A 19,934-nucleotide genomic window follows, 5' to 3' on the forward strand; every position below is an offset into this window, starting at 1 on the left:
AACCACATGGTGGCTCAAACCATCCTGAATGAGATCTGACTCCCTCTTCTGGAGTATCTGAAGACAGCTACAGTGTCATTACACATAATAAGTAAATAAAATCTTGATTAAAAAAAAAGAAACATTGTTTTATGTATCCACTAGTCACTTAGAGCCCTTTTTTTTCAAGGTACTGAAAAATACAAACAACTAGGAGACACTGTACAAACTGACCCTATCGACCAACATTTTTGGTTATATGCCAATATAATCTGTTCTTACTCTAAGTACAGAACAGGAGCCAGAAGTAAAGAGCACAAAGAAACACGGGATATCAGGCCCCACCCCAGGCCTACACAATCAATCTGCATTTTTTTCTTTTATTTCTTTTTCTTTTTTCTTTTTGGTTTTTCGAGACTGGGTTTCTCTGTGTAGCCCTGGCTGTCCTGGAACTCACTCTGTAGACCAGGCTGGCTCGAACTCAGAGATCCGCCTGCCTCTGCCTCCCGGGTGCTGGGATTAAAGGCATACACCACCATGCCCGGCCCTCAATCTGCATTTTAACAGTAACTCTAGGTGAAAAGCAAGAATGTGAGGTCACCTACTGAAGGATCACTTTGTTCACTATCACCTTTCTCATCATCACTGCTTTTCCCTTTCTACTAAATCATTCCTACTTACATCCCAAATTATTAGGTTTGCATCTTAAAAACGTATTTTCACAATCCTTTTATTACAACTTAACTTCTTTCTATTACAACAAAATAATTAAATAGCAAGAGATTGAAACAGTCCTTCATATTCATTGTCTCCAAGTTCCATTTCCCAATCAATCTTTAATCCACCTCAATATAACATTCACATCTCTTTAAGTCACTGGAACAAAGTCACCAGTAACTTTTACATTCATAAATCTCATGGTCAAAGTTCCACATGTCATTTTACTAGACCCACACAGCAGTATTTTGAAAGCACTCACCAATTCTATTGCTTAAAACAAAAATTGAACTTGCCTTTCTTCCAAGCACTATAGCCACTTCTCCCCCACCCCCACCCCCCACTTCACTGGTTCCTACTTGGTTTGCTTACTACTATCTTCAATCTTAAACTCACATTCTAGAGAGAGATTTCATTTATTTCTATAGCTTGAAGTCATTCCCAAACTTCCTATATCCTACCTGGCCCTGTCTCTTGCATACTAATGATAGTTCCAGCTGCCTACTCTACCTGAATACCTATTAATCATCTCAAACTTCAAGGTTAAGACAAGTTCTAATCTTTTCCCCACATTCTACTTGGCATGCCATCTCTTCCAACTGAAGAGATGTTTACTTTTTCCTTTCAGGTACTAAGGACAAACATCCTATAATCATCTTTGGCTATTCCTTCACATTAATTCCAACGCCAAATACAAATCTTTTTCTCTACCTTCAAAACACAAGCAGAACACAACCCTTTCACACTAGTTCCATTAACACACTCATGGTAAAACTATCTCTCAGATAGTTCAATCAGCTACTCCACAATTCTTGGCCTGCCTCCAGAAAGTGATCTCCTGAAAACAAAAATCAGTCATGTCATTTACCTGTTCACAGGCCTCAAATGACTTTTCATTTCCCCTAGAGTTACAGTCAAATGATTACAAGGTTTTCCCACAGAGCCTTATCTGATTCACCTCAACTTCATCTTTCCCACTTGTTCACTCTACTCTGTGCACACCTACATCCCAACTATTCTTTGGAATACGGAAATAAACTCACATTAGTTTTCGTGCTTCCCTCCCTCTGGAACATTTTCACTCTCAGACATATCTGAATGTCTCAAACCTACCGACTGACAATAAACTACTAAATGGGACATCTTATTTACAATAAATACATCTACCCACTACTAACCCCTATCTGCCCCTATTATTATTTTTCTTTTTCTGATGTTTCTTCTCTAAGTCAAATGTTAGTTAGCTTCATAAAGGTAGAACTTTTAAAATAGTAATACTTGATACATAACAGGTATCTGTAGATTTTGACTGAGTGATCTTTCTGCTAATACTTGACCAGGAAACCCCTTTCTGTATTACAAAAATCTACTCAGTTCAGTATTTACAACCTGGGAAACACTAGTCAATCAATGCAATTCTGGCCTAACTGGGTAAGAATTACTTAGTCTAGAACTTTTTTCAAGTTATGTTTACGCATAAAAGTGTGAAGGAAGTATAGAAAAAAATCATGTCACTTACCCTAGCTATAAAATAGCAGCTCAACTGAATCAAAAGGATCCTTACTCAAATGACTCAAGCTCAGTCTAAGAATTCTACCATTTTAGGGTAACCGGCATACAAAATGCGATGTTGATACAGTACTTCCTTCCATTCACCAAATCTTTCTCATAAGAAAATGGTAGCTTGGATACAATGAGGTTTTACTCTCCTGATGCCTATCAATACTGTAACAAAGACATCTCATGACATTAAATAATAAACATATAAAGAACAATTTTAATGAAAGAAAAAAAGAAACGTATTAACTCCAGAAATACCTATACCACAAATGTCTGTAAGGGAATCTTTTCAGGCTCCTTACTATACAACATAAGCTAGACAAAATACAGACATTTCTACACAAATAAATTACTAAAGAGACTTCTAATATCACCAAATTATTCTCATACAATTATGTCAAACTACTTTTAAAATTTATAAATTTAAGAGTCATTTTACAATCTAAGGGCCAGAGGACAAACATCACTGCTAGTGATTACTAAGGTTTAAAAAAAAAAAAAAGACAAAAATAAACACTAAGAAATTACATAGTTTACCTCAAATCACCAAACATTACAAAATCCAAAGCACTGGATTCACCTTACATTTCACATAGTAGAGTAAAACAGATTGTAAGTCACTAATTATCTCAACAAACACAATAAGCTACAATAGTAAAGAATATAAGTTTTCGCTTGCCTTTAATCCCAGCACTTGGGAGGCAGAGGCAGGCGGATTTCTGAGTTCGAGGCCAGCCTGGTCTACAGAGAGAGTTCCAGGACAGCCACAGGTATACACAGAAACTGTCTCAAACAAACAAATATATATAAAATGTTTTGTTGTTAGAGTGGTCTAAGTGGTCTTAATGTGTATCGAGGCTTTCTCACTATCAAGCCACAGGACCTTAGCTAAATCATTTAACTCCTTTAGATCTTGATTTCCTCATTTTAAAAATAGGCTTAATAATATTATCTATCTCAGAGACTGTCATAAAGAGTAAATAAGAATGTCAGTAAGTTTAGCATGATTCATTCTTGGGTACAGTATAATTCCTCACACTCAGAACAACAGAGGAGACTTAGCTGATAGAATCTCCTGAATTTTCTTATGTGTTCAAACAAAATTTAGAAAGTAGTTTTGAAACTCTCTGTATATAAACAGGTAAAATCTGAAACAAAACTCCTTAAGAGCATATCTATGTAAAATGGCTATCAGTGTTAGGTAGCTTTATTTCAAAAGCATTATTTCTCGATACTTCCTTCTGTCAGTCTTAGCAATCATTTCAGTAATTTTCACCCCCACTCCTCTCTGACTCTTTTCACTCTCTATAATGGTCCCTTATGCACCTTTATTCATTATTAAGGCTACAACTACTATCCACAATACTATTCCCGAACTGTATACAATATTTTGCAAATATAAGTTGTATCTACTTCTTTTCTAGAGGGCAAGCACCTAATTTAACAGAATGCTCAATCTGGGTTTATTTTTGTCTCACTTGATTGTTAATATTTTTTACCCTAGTAAAGTCATAAAGATCCATGATTGCCTTATGCGGTTCCCAAATTCAGAGCGTCAGCTCAGATTTTGTCCCAAAGTCTAAAACTGCTATTCTCAACTACCTGCTGCACATCTCCAACCAGCTCCAGCAACAGATCTAGCTACCATTTGCACATCCAAGTAAACTCACCACTATACACATGCTCAAAGTGTTCTCTATATTATTATTTTATTTAATCATGGCCTTAGGTCACAAATCAGAAGCATAAACTTACATTCCTTCCTACCAACCCTCCTATAGGGTAAAGTGAGTAGGAGTACCATAAAGGGGACACATCCTTAAAGATTCTGTTAAGATTCTCTGTATATTTCCAGTCACAGAACCTCCTCCAACCACCTCTTTGCCAGTGTTGGTTTTGTTTGTTTTACACACACACACACACACACACACACACACACACACCTTTTCTTAAACTGACTCTACAAGATTTTGAATCCAGTTCAGGTACCATACTCTTGAAATTTTCCCCCTGGCCACACCAAAATTCAACATAAAAGCTCCTCCCTAACACTTAGGTAGTCTAACACAACAATCTAATATTGCTCTGTAAGTACTATTCTGTTCCACTTCTTCCACTCAACCATGAGAATCCTAAGGGACTTGTGTTTTTCTTCAATGTCACTTCAGTGGTAATAAAGCAGTAATTGACAAATGAAGACTGTTTTAGCTAATATTACACTAATATATTTTGAAAATGCGAGCCAGTAATAGGCACAAGGATAATGGAAGAACATTTAACGTGCTTATCTGCAGCATCTAATTTTTCAAATAGCAATTGTCTTTTTCAAATATAAATAAAGAATAGTAAGGGACACACAACAGGCTCCAAAATCTATTTTCATACTTAGTCATTTATCTTACCCATTATCAAACACCCCAGAAATCTGCTTAATCATTATTTTCATTATTAAATGTTAGCTGAGAAAAACTAGTGGACTAAATAAGCCATTCAGGAAAGGATCAACAAGCTATAATTTTTCTTTCCCTAAGTAAACAAGTCTAAGAACAAGACAACAAACAAAACAGGCTGTCACAGTATATATTCCTCCATGATTTGGTCCTGGCATTAAGCACAACACTGGCAAAATAATTTTTACCAATAAGTTTTGATCTCTCACTCAATATACATTTCATTAACTTTAGCCATAGGAATATTAGGCTACACTTTATACAAGATAAATCTTAAGGTTCTATCCTTTGTACATTAAAAAATAATCCTTTAAAGTAGCAATCTAAATTATTCTACCAGAATTTTAGCAGTTCCACTGATAACACTTATTTGCTTAAATTTGTTATAAATACAGATAAACTCAGGAGTTTTGACAACCATAGCTTTTGAGGTGCAAAGTACATATATATGTACACACACACAAATTAATGTCTACTATATACTTATAAATACCCTCAGTGTCCTGCCCCAAGTTCACAATACAGAAAGTAAATTCCTTCAACAGAAAAAGCTTGTTTTTATAGGAAAGATACATAATTATTCTTAGAATTTACAATTCCCTCATTAGGCAATAGCAATAAAAATAAATACTGACTTTAAAAAACTGTAATTGTTCTTCTACACTTTCAAATGGCATAACCTTTAAAGGCTTGAGTTTGAAAACATGGCTATTACATACACATCTTGACTGCGCTGCAACTAGTGAAAGTTTAGGTAGAAGAATTACATCCTGAAACAAGTTAAGATAAAACTGTATTCTTTTGTATACACTATGTCCAAAGCACATCAAATTTCTAGATAATCTTCTACCAGAAATTTGGAACAGAGTGGGTAGAAAAGGGTGAAAATTTGAAACTCCAAGCAATTCAGAATTACACTGCTAACACACACACACACACACACACACACACACACACTCAGAAAAATGTAAGCCTCAATAAAGCTTCCTTGGTATACTTTTCTGAGTAATCACTGTATTTTTACCAGCTACAATGGGAACATTAATTACTAATGCATTAATTACTAATGCATCTCTCACTGATTCTAAACACCTGGGACTAGTAAAGTGGTCTCTTTTCCCTTGTTACTGTATGCCCCAAAACATAGGTGACATTAGCTAATATTGATAAAGGATCTTACTTGTTGACAGGATTAGATGACATATGATATTAGCAATAACCTCATTTTTTTAGTACTAATCCCATAAATGTTAACCAGTAAAAACACAGCCAAAGATCCAAGCTTCAGATTGAGTAAACAATCTGATTGTAAGATTGTCGTTAAATTTTTTAACTTTCCTTCATTGCTCTAAAAAGTTTTTCGGTCTTTGATAAGCCACTTAGTCTGTTTCCTACTTTGTAAAATGAAGAGACTTTACTTTGAGTTTTACCTAAGGTACATTCTAGCTCTTAAATAAATTACACTGAAAGGTAGTTTCTTTATATGTAAATCTAGGAAGTAATGCTTGTGTGCTCTTGGAATTTGTGAAACATTTTATCTCAAATAGCAGACTAGCCTTTCAGAATTAAATTTTTCTTAAAAATGGAATACTATATTCCACTGACAGTGGAGGAGTTCTCAAATGAAGCAGTAGAGACATTAGCTGAGTTCTGGAATGCTTCGTTGATGAACTGACCATTTTAGATAAGGCTAAACAGATTCTGTAGCATAAATGTATATGGGTTGTGAGCTGTCGTAATGGATTGCAGTTAGTCCATTCAAAGACCAAGCTAGTAGTGTCAAATTACACTGCTGCATTTATTTTTCCTTTCTCTCTCTGGTTTATGTGTAATTGATTCTCCATTGTAGCTACAATTTGGTTATGACTTACACTTTATAGAGGTTTTATTTGGAAAAGCTGTTTTATTAAAAAAAAAAAAAACCTAGTTATTTCAGCTAATGGGAAATTTAATGATAATGTCATTGTTACTAAAACACCTAATTTTAGATTATGGAAATAGGGATCTAAGTTATGCCTTCATGTGTTTTTCTCTAACAACTATTTGAGATTCAGTCTTTTCTGCATCAGCAAAGAAAACAGCACCGCTTTGTGTTTCAATAGGTAGACTATTTACCAAAGGCATCTTTCTTAAACCTCGACTAACTTGACTTGTAGTCCATAAACAGTGCAGCAACTATTCATGTAACATTTATGTTGTATTACTATTATAAGTGTCCTTCAACTGTATCATGTCAACTCATGTCGCCAAACTGAGAAATTTGTAATTTAAAAAGGTCAGTATTAACAATGAGTTAGTATGGCTACACACTCAACTTCAGTCTAGTCCACAGAAACAAGCTTTTAATCAAAAACCAGATGTTAGTTGTTCTTCCATAATTCAAATAAGATGCAAATTCCTAGGTGAAACCATCTTATCTAGTCCTCAATTTCCTCATTTGTTAAATTCATAACCAATTTTCTTTAAAGTCCTTGATATGGTCTGCTCCAAAGATTTTTAACTATGAATATACTGATAATAAGAACTGAGGATATAGGTTATATGGGTGGATCCCTCATGGGTAGAATTAAGTAACCTTATAAAAGGACTTGATAAAGGGAGTTAACCCCCTTGGCCTTTTGCTTTCTGCCAAGGAGGAAAGAACATTCCTCTCTTCTGAAGTATGTGGCATCAAAGTATCACCTTGGGAACAATGAACAGCCTGCAACAACATATGAAACCATGAAAGGTATGAAAACCATGATCATGGACTTTCCAGCCCCCAGGAATATGAGAAAATATGTATTTGTTCTTTCTAAGTTGTCCAGTTTATGGTATACATAGCTTTTTAAAATTAGGAACTAGGAAGATGGCGTAGTACATAAAATGCATGAGGACACAAGTTTGGATCCCCAGCACCCAAGTAAAAGGCTGTGCATGGTGGTGCATACCTGTACCTCAGTGGCCAGTCAATATATATCTGAGTCAATGAGGTTGAGTGAGGGTGACTGTGTACTGCCTAGTTTTATGTCAACTTGACATAAGCTAGTCATCAGGGAGGAGGGGGCTCAGTTGAGAAAAATGCCTCTGTAAGACTGGTTTGTAGGGGATTTTATTGGTTAGTGACTAATGAGGGATGCTCAGCCCACTGTGAATGGTGCTATCCCTGGGCTAGTGGTTTTGGTTGAGTAAGCTGTAAGGAGCAACCCCTTCGTGGCTTCTGCCTCAGCTTCAAGGTTCCTGCTCTGCTGTTTGAGTTCCTTTCATGACAAGTGATATGAAAGTATAAAACAAATAAACTCTTCCCTCCCCAAACTACTCTGGTCATTGTGTTTTATCACAATAGTAACCCTAACCAGGACAGACTGTCTCATTCATAAATAAGTAATAAACAAGCAAGCAAATAAAGTGGAGAAGAAGACTGAAGAGACCCAACTTAGACTTGGGCATTCCACAAGAAAGCACGCACACACACACAAACACACACACACACCAATCAGACACTAGGAGAGAGTTGAATTTGGCTAATTTATTTCATTTAAAAATAACACTTCTGGGCTGGCAAGATGGTTCAATGGGTAAGAGTACTGTCTGCTCTTCTCAAGGTCCTGAATTCAAATCCCAGCAACCACATGGTGGCTCAAAACCACCCGTAATGAGATCTGACACCCTCTTGTGGTACATCTGAAGACAGCTACAATGTAAATAAATAAATATATTTAATAATAAAAAAATATTTAATTTAATGTTTCATTTATATATACCAAAGGAACCAAACTCTCTAATCTTCATGCTTTGCATGCACTTCATTGTTTACCACTTTAGTATACTCTAAACTGTTTTTAGAAGAATTTAAACATTTTAGCTTTAAGGAATTCAGTTTTTCTAAGTATATATTTAAGGTACACTATACTGTGATGCATGTAAGCTCCAGGGCTCCTGAATTTGTCACCAGCCAATATTTTAAACAACCTTAGAATTACTTTCCCAACATATTTCTAGTAAAAAAGCATACTATTCCAGAATCTAGAAAACATTTAATGTAAGTATGTAATATAGCAAGCAGGATCAACCTGTGTCCCATGTACTGCATGCATGCATGTTTGCATGCTAGGCTAGATATGAATATGACCCAACACTTCTACAGATGACAATGCTATGTAGTGAGGTCCAAAAGACAGACCTAGTAGTTTAATGGAAAACACTGTCTTTTTGAGTCAGACACTTAGATATGAATCCCGGCTCTATCCTTTTCTAGGTCTATCAGAATGCCAACTAGATTTAAACAGGAGGAAAAAATGTCAACTTAAAATTGTTTAGGATTTGAGAACAGCCAAAAAATTGAAAACAAAATCCAGAATAAAGTAGGTGTTCAACACTTAGCAGTTTATTAATCTTATGAAGTAACTTCTCTTTGAGATGGAGAGTAACTGGGCATATAGAGAAAAACCACATTTATTATTACTTGGAGAGAATACATCAGTATCATAGACTAAAGGTTTACTAACAGCTACTTTAGAGAATAACTTGCACTGTGTTAAAGTTTTAGAAGACGATCACAAGAAATCTTGTATTTTCCAAGGAAAGGAGATTCTTTGACATTTTAGTTTCTTGCTCAGCAGTAACATTTCCCAGTTAAAGAACAAAATAAAGCCGGGAGTGGTGGCGCACGCCTTTAATCCCAGCACTTGGGAGGCAGAGGCAGGAGGATTTCTGAGTTTGAGGCCAGCCTGGTCTACAAAGTGAGTTCCAGGACAGCCAGGGCTACACAGAGAAACCTTGTCTTAAAAAAAAAAAAAAAAAAAAAAAAGAACAAAATAAAATAGGTCCATTTCTTTTCTCTATTATTCTAAGTCTTATCAAGAAGTGTTATTTAATTACATCAGACCTTCAGTTAGCTTTAGAAATACTAAAAGGAATGCTATCTAACAGCAAAAGTTATGTCTTAGTTAAGAGAATAACATGGCTAGTTCTCAATTTCCTAACACTCAGGCAATAGAGCCTTGTTAAATAAGCTGGTGATTAGTGATATTAAGGCAATGGCTAGCCTTTCTCAGTGAACTCTTATAGATTGCTGTATCAATGGCAATATGGAAGCAGCTCTAAATGGCCATTGAGGACAATTCTGAAAACATCCCTTCTACTACAAACCCTTCCAGTCTTCTGCAATCTGTGTCTGAGTGTGACTACCCCATAGGAAAACCAAAAACATTTTAAATGACACTTCTGCTTTACAATCAACAACTCTTTCTTTAAATCTCCCAGTTACACTACTATTTATTAGAAAGTAATTTTATACTATCTCATTTACTACTTATATTTATTCTGTGCAAAACTGTCCTTAGCTGTGCCATTTTAAGTATTAAGAAATGAACTAAAGAATATTGACTGTTGTTACTTCGTTTACTGAATACTGTCTACTCTGTGTTGTGTACTATTACAACAAGGCTAATAAAAATCAATACAAAAAGACTTGATGTTTCCTCTAAAATAGAAATTATACTCCTAAATAGACACAAACAGACAGACAGATCATTCTATCAGGAATCTTGGCTATGAAAACAAAATGAAATTGGTAATGAAGAAGACAAAGTTTCTTTTCACACCAGAGGAAAAGAGCTGAGTAATGATACATATTCCAGAATATAATTGAATAGAAAGAAAGATTGCTGAAGCTTTCGGCTCCTGACACAAATTTTTCTTCCTAGTGTGTGTGTAAGAACAATTGTTAGATTTCTTGAGGAGAGGTAAAAGAATTCTTAACGGTTTTAAGTACAGTGATTAAAATTTAGAATAGCAGGGGCTAGAGAGATGGTCATAAACACTGGCTGCTGTTCCAGAGGATCCAGGTTCAATTCCCAGTACCACAATTGTCTGTTAACTCCAGCTCCAAGGAATTTGACACCCTCATATATGCATACATGCAGCCATAACATAAATGCACAAAAATAAAATAATAAATCAGAAACTTTCTGAACTGTTGAGCTGGAACAGTGAATCTTACTAACTAGGCAACAAAGTCACTGAATGTCTGGCTAAATTAATGACCACTGTTTTTCAATTTCTTCAGTATATCAGTCTAGAATAGAAAACACGGGCAATGAAAACACAAGGAGGTAGTACCATCCAAGATGGTTTTCCACTAATACTCTGTCCTTCACTCACACCAGGAATACATAAGCATTTTAAATTAAACAAATAAATATTCTAACATGCAATGGATAAAAAACAAACACTTGAACTACAGATAATTTATGTGAAGTAGACACTAATTTCCTCAAAGTCTGAGTGAGCATGAGTAACAAGATGATCAGAAAAGAAAATAGTAGTTCTTAAGAGAGTGAGCCGCCGGGCAGGGTGGTGCATGCCTTTAATCCCAGCACTTGGGAGGCAGAGGCAGGCAGGATTTCTGAGTTTGAGGCCAGCCTGGTCTACAAAGTGAGTTCCAGGACAGCCAGAGCTACACAGAGAAAACCGGTCTTAAAAAAAAACAAAAAAAAAACAAACAAACAAAAACAAAAACAAAAACAAAAAGCATGAGCCAAAAAAGATGATGGCTGTGGCAGTAAACAGCATTCTAGGTCCTTAATGAGTATAAGAAAAATAGGACCCTTAATTTAAGGTAAGCCTATCTCATCAGAGCAAAGCAAAGAAAACAAGACAATCCTGAGCACACAGTTCATCTACAGTGAAAGGAGTGGATCAGAATGTACAGTGAAGTGGGCTGAGGGAGAGGACATGCAAATGTATCCTGACAGAGTTGCCCTGGTATGGTGGTGTCAAGTTCAGGTAAAATACAGAAAACACTGAAACCAGAGATTAAGACTTTTACTGTTGAATCTCATCTAATGCTGGTGGCCCTGGTAACACTACTTTCAAGTAATTTCTGTTTCAGACACTAAGGAGATTACCTTCTAAGAAAAATGATACAAAGACCATTAATTTTACTTACAGACTCAAACACTTCAACCCACCATTTGTACTAAATTAATCAATTACTATTGTTTGGCTTAAAGAACTAGTTTAATCACTCACTACCCATACACACTAAGTGTTAAGTACTCCATGTTTTGAAAGGCTGGCTGGTACAAGCACTGGACAGAACTCACAATCTAAATGAGAAGTGATATAGAGCTTCAAGAATTAAGTTTAGACTGCTCAGCACATGAAAAACATTCAACAAAGTTTAGCTGTATTTCTACCTTGCTGTACAACCTTTATGGAATAATACATTTAAACTCTATTGACCTCAGTAATTCTAGAATCATAGATTATGCAGAGTCCAAGCTGCATTCTGTACAACAGAGAAAAATAGGGACTTCCTAGAGGCAATCAAAATACCTGACAGTAGGGAAATGATTAGGCAAATGTGGGAATTGTGAATTAGTACCAGTGACTAAAATGTTTTCAAAATATAGTTATATGTACTATGAGAAGGCACTATTAAAAAGGAAGACTTAGTGGTTAAGGACATTTGTTGTGAAAGATCTGGGTTCAACTCCCATTACCCACTTCCTCCAGCACCAAACACACATGTGGTGCAAGCAAAATACACACACGGAAAATAATAAAAATAAAACTAATGTTTTAAAAAAGGAATAAAGAGATGGAGATATAATAGGTCAATGTTTGGTACTTGCCAGGCATATGTGTAGCCATGGGCTCAAACTCCCAATACCACAAAAAGAAATCAAACAACAAAAAGACAACATACAAAATAAAACCCAATTGAACTCTATAAATATAGTGATAGGAAACATTTAAAAAAAAATTCTACAATTGTCAAAACATACATCTATTAATTACAAATCATATTTTAACCTTAATGATTCTTAGTACTAATACTTTTGGGTTCATTTTACAAAAAAGACAAAAAAGACCATCACTTTAACTTATTTTAAAATAAAAATTACCCAATAACATACAAGTCTAATTGCTAAAGACCTTTCTGAGAATCCTGAAAGAAAAAAATACATTCTAAGTTCTCCATATTTACAATACAAAGAAAAGTGGTAATTTTCCAGTCATAATTCAATACCCTTCCTGACCTGAACAAATGCTTTTACTACTTCGACTAAGCTGCATTTAATGAATGAATGATCTTCAAACAAATGACTATTTTATGTGAATGATTCAACTTCGTAATGAATGTGCTATATGTGAAAGGCCAGATTTTCACATTATAGCCTATATTGTGCAAATAGGCTTTAAAATTCATGGGGCTGGAGAGTGGCTCAGTGAAGATGAGTGCTTGCTACATAAAGATCTGATTTCAGATCCCAACACTCATTTAAAAAGCTAAGCATAGATGTGTGAATGGATACCTGTAACCTCAGCTCTATGGAAGGCCGAAGGATTCCTGGGACTTGCTGGCTGCCAGCCCATCTTCAGGTTCAGTGAGAGAACATATCACAAGGGAATAAGGTAGTGACAGACAAGGACATCCAAAGTTAGCTCTGACCTCCTCAAACATACCCACAGACACACATGCCCACATCACACACATATTCCACACTTAACACAAGTAAGTAACAGACATCTTCTTTGCCACATTCATCTATCTGTACATACACATATACTAGAATTCAGCATGGGCACTAATTTTCTAGAGTCTTCTGAACTGCTGTTATATCTAAAAAGAGATTGTTGAGTAGACTAGAGCAGAAGAGCTGACTAAGCAATGTGATCTTGCAGAAGATCCCAGTTTGGTTCCCAACACCCATGTCCTCAGTTCTCAACTCCCCATAACTCCAACTTCAGGGGATCGATCCATTACCCTCTTCTGGTCTCCATAGGCACCTATACTTATGGGCATAAGCACACACATAACTAAGAAACAAAGATAGATACTGGAGAAATGGCTCAATAGTGAAAAGCACCTACACCTGCAGATGGCTCAGAACGAAGTTCCCAGAACCCATATGATGGCTAGCAACCATCTGCAACTCCAGTTCCAGTGGATCTGATGCCCTCCCCTGACCTCCAAGGGCAACAGGCACATACATGATGCAGAGACATACAAGGAGGCAACAACACTCACATACATAAAAAAATTTTTTAAGATGAAAATTAATATGCTTTTTATTTTCTTTTTCTCTTTTGCTTTCTAATCTCTAAAGCAAGGAAACATTAACTGCTAACTACAAACACTGTTACAAAACTATAAAGCAGAAAGCATAAGTCTCAGTGTAAGCAACATTTTCATACACCTTCCTACATAATTTCTCTGTAAGAAAGTAACAGAGAATGAAAATAGGTTTGCAGTTAATTCCTGGCTTTGGTTGAATAAACTGTTATTCTCCTATATATAACAGTCCAGATACTTTTCTGTACCAAGTACCTTCTCCAGGAAATAAACCTATCATGAAGATCAAAGATGTCCCTTAAATCTGGCAAATACTTTTGTAGTTAGAAATAAAAGAAAAAGATATCAACTCTACCCAAGTCCTTATCTCTTCATGCTCTAATGTCTGTCATGAATGATCTTAACATTTTTGTCTGTCACTTTGTAGGCACCATTCGCTGACCATGTTGCACAGGTGAAATTCATCTACAATCATGGAAATTACATCAAGAGTTGTCCCTGTCATGATTTAGCAAGCTGTATAAACGATGAACTGACATTACTTCCAGAACTCCATGGTAACACTTATAGAGAACAGTCAGAAAGTAGAAGTGATTTTCAGTGTCTCCTAAATCTAAGGATAGCATTTTCATTCAAGAATCACATCTTCAAATCCAATCAAGTCTGTTAAAGCCCATGGGAACAAAAATTCTGGATAATACAGTGAGGAATGGCTTTTCAGAGAAAGATTAACTCAACTGACTATACAGAGCTGAGAATGTATGAATTAAGACATGTGGAAAAAGTGAGGAAAATATCTTTTCCAAGGAAATTACTTAGCCCAAATCCATACACAACCTCCCTTCTTAATAATCTTCTGTAGCTCCAATTTATAGTTTGTGAACTATTTCAAAATATTATCAATAGGGGCTGGAGAGTGCAGTGGTTAAAAGTGTCCCTTGGTCCAGCAGCAGACCAGAACTTTGGTTCCCAGCACTGGAACGGGTAGCTCACAAGGGCCTATATTCCAGCTCCAGGGTAGCTGACTCCTCCACCCTCCGCAGGTACCTTTAGCATTCATATGTACAATTGAACACAAGCGTAATTTAAAAATCTTTTTTAAAAAAATGACCAACAGAAAGATGTATAATAAGCTATACTCTACATAATGAAGTCTAAAAATGTAGAGACTTTTTCTGACAACAGTTAAAAATACAGAAATTTTTCATCTTGTAAATAAATTTTGTAGGTTTACCTAAACTGAGGGAGGGGCAGAAAAAACTTAAACTGTGTGTTAAACTAATGTAGTGTAACTTTTATTCTGCTTAATAATGTGAAAGCAAACTTAAAATATGCACTAAAAATGTAAGAGAACCTTATTTGGTAAAACTTTAATAAAGTACTTTTTTGTCATCTATATATGAAATATATTCTGTAAGTTAACTTACCACTATTGTACTGTGAAAAAAAAAAAAATCAAACAAGTCTAAACTTACTTCATTCCTTTTATACATCCATTTTATAAAAAACCTTATAGCTAACTACATATCCACATGGTGTAACACATACCAGTTGTAGGGATACAAATATGTAATAAGCATAAATGGTACTTTTTGTGTATGAAATACTATGTATTTTAATTTCTAAGAATCCAAGTGGGTTGTACTTACATACAAGACATCTAATCTGAATGAAAGCAATTCTGACAGCCCTAATGGACTCACTTCCCAGAACTCAATGAAATCTCACTGGAGCATTATTTAGCCTCAACAATAGCCGACTATTTCAATGGGAACAACCTATGGTTATTTATTTATGAACTAGAAAACAAAAAAACAAAACAAAATCTCAGTTTCAGTACTAGCCTATCACACACCATTCCCATCTTCATTCAGCTAATGGTACAAAATTCTCTTCCTGCTTCTAATCCCTAATGCTAGCTCCAGAAACCACTGATCTTTTCCTTTTTCACATCTACTGCTAAGTCCTAAAGCTCTAGGAATAAACAGTGCCTGCATACAGTACTCAGTATATCTTGACCAAGGGTGGGGAGAGGAAAACAGGTTCAAGTAGAGAAATCTAGAGGTCAACGAGATGCAAACACAGATAAAGGTAGAACAGGCTACTTTAAAAAATATTAACTGGTCAAATATAAGCTCTTTCACGTTTTATCAAACAACAAAGACTCTGAGAAACAACAGAACCAAGAGTAAACATTTCCTAGAAAAATAGGTGTCATAGTTGATTTTTAAAAAATTAAAACATAAAAAACAACTATGTCTGAACTCTGCGTAAAAAAAAAAAAAAAAGAGGGAGGATGAGGATTTGACAACCACTTGGGTGGTTGATTCAGTAGGGAAATTATTCAAGCTCATAAACCTGGCTCACTGTCCAATTACAAAGGAAAACATATTAGTTACCTTTATTGGCGCTGTTTCTAGCATTTCTCACACTTTCTGATGCAATCTCTTATTTACTTAGAAAAATCGTTCATAATGCAATTAATATCAAAATACCTCGTCCTCCTGATTATACCCTACATGTTTACATAGAGCCCATTTATTTACATAAAGGTGCAAGTTTCTACATGCTGACAGTATGTCCCTTGCAAAGTCACAATTCTGCATCGCTTGTACACTTCTTTGGTATGAGGAATTCAGAGGCCCTCAAGTTCTCCAAGGCAAAGTTTCTTACTATCGTGGTCTTTCATTCCTCACATCAAAGGATACTTCAGGAAAAGCCTGTTCAAAAAGTGATGACAAAGGCCCCCTTTCCCTCACACACGACAGAATGCTTATGAGCCTTACAAGGGAAAAACAACTTACCCCCGTTTTACTTTTACAATTCTGCTCCACTGATGGTTTGTCTATTTGACATTTACCTGTCACTGTAGCGACATGAGCAAGTACGTCCAGTTTGTTACAACAGGACATTTTAATTGCCTGCCACTGGCTATCTGATCGAGGCATGACATCCAAAGTTACATACTACTCCATCTACTAAACACCGCAAGCCTATGACTCAACGTAACGCCAAGAGGAAAAGTTTCTGAAGCGAAAACGTTTGCTGTCGCTAAAAACGTACAATGTAAAACAAGTCTGAGTGGCAACTATTCTTGGGGACCCTCTTTGGCTAAGGCATGGAAAAGCAAGAGTCCCGCTCGTTCTGCGCCTGGCCCTCCAAGAAGTGGAGGGACGATTCTGAACCGGAGTGGGTCAAGCGCTTAGGAGGCTTGCAGGATCAAGGATGCTATAAATACTATGCTCGGTGCTCGCAGTGTTTTGCCAGGGGGCATTTCGTAGCATCTCTGTCAGTGAGTGGGGCAGTGGGATGGTAAGACCGCCCCCGACTACGGAGTCGGGCAGGGGTGGACAGTCCTCCCCACCACCGTAAAAGCCGAGCCGGCTCCTTCTGGAAACCGCACGCTAAAAGTTACACACACGCCCCACGCGACGGGTGCGGCGGCCGCGGCGCGCATCCCCTCTGGGCCGCAGCCCCGAGGCCCGCGCGCAGGAGGCCCCGGGGCGGCCGGGGCGCCGGGAACGGCCCGGGAGGTGGCCGCCCCGGCCCCGCGCCGCCCCGTTGCCGGGAAGCCTCGCGCTCCGCCACCGGCGGCCGCGGGGGGAGGGGAGGCCGGCTGCGGCCTGTTGGCGGAGTTCAGCCCCGGCCTCGCGTGCGGCTCCCGGCCGCGGCTCCGGGTCCCGGGCGCCGAGGACCGACTCACCGGAAAGGCCCGGATCCGCATCTTGGTGTCCTTCCGGCTGCCCGTGCCTTTGCTCAGATTCGACATGGTGCTCGGCCCCTCCCCGGCGGCGGCGCTGGCGGCGGCGGCGGCGGCTGCGGCTCGCACTCCGAGGCGCCGGTGTCACATTGAAGGCGGGAGGGCAGCCGCGGGGCTCGGCGGGGGGCGGCGGCGCGGCCCCCGGGCTGGGCTGGGCGGCGGGCCGGCCCCTGGGCGGCCGCGGCGGCGGGGGCGGCGGCTCGGGCTCGGGCGGCTCGGGCTCGGCCGGGGGCTGCGCTGGCGCGGCGGCTCCGCGGGCTTCCCCTCGCGCCGGGCTCGGCTCCCTTTATCGCGCTCCTCCGCGATGGCGGCGGCGGCGGCGACGGACAAACATCTCACTGCGCAGGCCGAACGTCCTCCTCCTCCTCCTTCTCCTCCTCCGCCTCAGCGAGACGAGATCCGGCCCAGAGGGGGGAGGGGGGAGGAGGGAGGGAGGAGAGTGGAGAGATGGGGGAGGGGGCGGGAGGACGGGAGGGGAGGCGGGAGACCGCGGCGGGCACGTCAGATCTCGCGAGATCGGGGCGGGCGCGCGGCCGGGGGCGGGGCGGGGCGAAGCCCGGGAAGGGAGGGCGCGGGGAGCAGTTGAGGGCTGGAGGGGGTGTGGATTGAGGAATAGGCGTAGCCAGCGCCCTGGGGGCGGGATAGGGGCGGAGCCCGGTGCTGGAGATGTAGGCCGCGTTTTCAAAAGAGGAGCGTCGGAGACTCCGGTAGGCCGAGGAGGCTTCTGATTGGTGGAGCACGAAGGTGATGGGTCACGTGGGCAGTGGGCGGGGGAAGTTCCGGAAGGGGAGAGAGGGGAGTGTTGTGTTGTGGGCCGGCCGGGCTGAGCTTGGCCGTAGCAGGTAGTCCTGGGAAAGGGCGTGGGGTGCGAGGAGGAAGGTTCTAGGTCCTAGAACTGCCCCTGTGTGGCCTAGGGATGGGTCCTTGAGCCCAGCCAGAAACTTGAAAGCAGTTGTTTGTGCCTGAGTTACCTGCAGACTACGAAACAGCTAGGTGTTGCCGCACCTCAGAACTGAGTCAACCCGGCTTTCTTACACTGCGCAAGCTCCTGGGTTTGTTCATTAGTTGATACCTTCTGAAGGATCCAGAGCCCTCTAATGTTAAAACCCGGTTTTTGTTCGTGTTGAAATCAAACAAATGCCTAATAGACTACAATATTTGTGTTAAACATAGGACCATTTCCAAGAGCAGTATAGGTCATTAAAACCAAAATCACTGTGAAATTAAGTTCGCTGTAGGTTTGGAGACTCATTTTTCTATTTGTTCGGGAACTCTTTTATCATCCTATAGTGGAAATGTCCAATTCGACTGCTTTTGGCTTCTAATTCTTTATGACTCCTTCTACCTTATATACTCGCTCAATTGCTGTTTCCAATGCCCCTGGGAAATCAGATTCTCCCAAAGTTTCTGATCTTCCCATTTTGAATGAACTGTTGTTGGGATTAGCACCTACAATTGAAAGTGGTGGCGCACTCCTTTAATCCCAGCACTTGGGAAGCAGAGGCAGGTGGATTTCTGAGTTCGAGGCCAGTCTGGTCTACAGAGTGAGTTCCAGGACAGCCAGGGCTACACAGAGAAACCCTGTCTTGAATATTCCCCCTGCCCCCCCCCCCGCAAAAAAGGGAAAACTTGATAAAGCTTGTTTATTTATGGTTGAATTGACCCTAAATTATTTGTAATGACTAAGCTTAGAGAGTTAAACTAAAAATAAAACATCAAGAATGGGTTAAGTAAAACAAGGAAGATCTCTGATATATATAGTAAGGGATGCATAGTTGTTTATAACTAGTATGCTAATTGCCATTTCCATAATTATCAGAATATAAAACCTTTTTCTATTGGCTGTCCTGTCCTATGGCTCTATTTCTTATGAAAATATACATTCTTGGGCCATTTGATTTATCTAAGCTCTTGCCACTTTATCAGCTTTCCCAAAAGAAAGAACTGCATGTTCTCTCTCATGAGAAAAAGCCAATAGTATTTGTAATATGCAGTCAAATATGCATGTGGGTATGGAGAAAGAAGCAACCCTGGATATGAATATCAGAAAGGACTGACTGCAGGTAATGCACACAAGTTATGAAGGAGGAAAAAAAATCTTATTTTTAGTTATAATTCTGTTGGGGATTTTGTTTTGTTGCTTTTGGTGGTGAATAAGTGCATGAAATATATTTAATAGTAAAAGTGTAAAATTTTAATGTGAAGCTTCACAGCTTCCTTTCCAAATGCCATGTTCCACCTGTTTCAGAAGTTCATGGAGTCTTATGAAGGTGATGCTTTTATTTGCAAGTTTTAAAAAAAAATAACAAAAACTATTCTACATTGAAAGGTATGAAAAACAGTGCAGCTGGGCGTGGTGGTGCACGCCTTTAATCCCAGCACTTGGTGGCAGAGACAGGCGGAT

The 19,934-nt window shown here is 38.9% G+C and overlaps 1 protein-coding gene across 3 annotated transcripts in view; it reads right to left on the bottom strand.

The window, feature by feature from the left end:
- Cul3 (cullin 3) overlaps nucleotides 1-17,963 on the bottom strand; it is a 76,150-nt gene extending 58,187 nt beyond the window's left edge. For 2 of the 3 annotated variants that reach the window (XM_021197336.2, XM_021197337.2), the window contains exon 1: nucleotides 17,474-17,963. In XM_021197336.2, the coding sequence (XP_021052995.1) occupies nucleotides 17,474-17,539 (66 nt within the window). In that variant the 5' untranslated portion in view covers nucleotides 17,540-17,963. The remainder of the gene's footprint in view (nucleotides 1-17,473) is intronic. The other variant, XM_029538351.1, reaches the window with a different exon arrangement.
- Nucleotides 17,964-19,934: the final 1,971 nt, after the last annotated feature.

The sequence above is a fragment of the Mus pahari genome, chromosome 5 (assembly GCF_900095145.1).
Source record: "Mus pahari chromosome 5, PAHARI_EIJ_v1.1, whole genome shotgun sequence".
In the NCBI taxonomy this organism is placed as follows: Eukaryota; Metazoa; Chordata; class Mammalia; order Rodentia; family Muridae; genus Mus; species Mus pahari.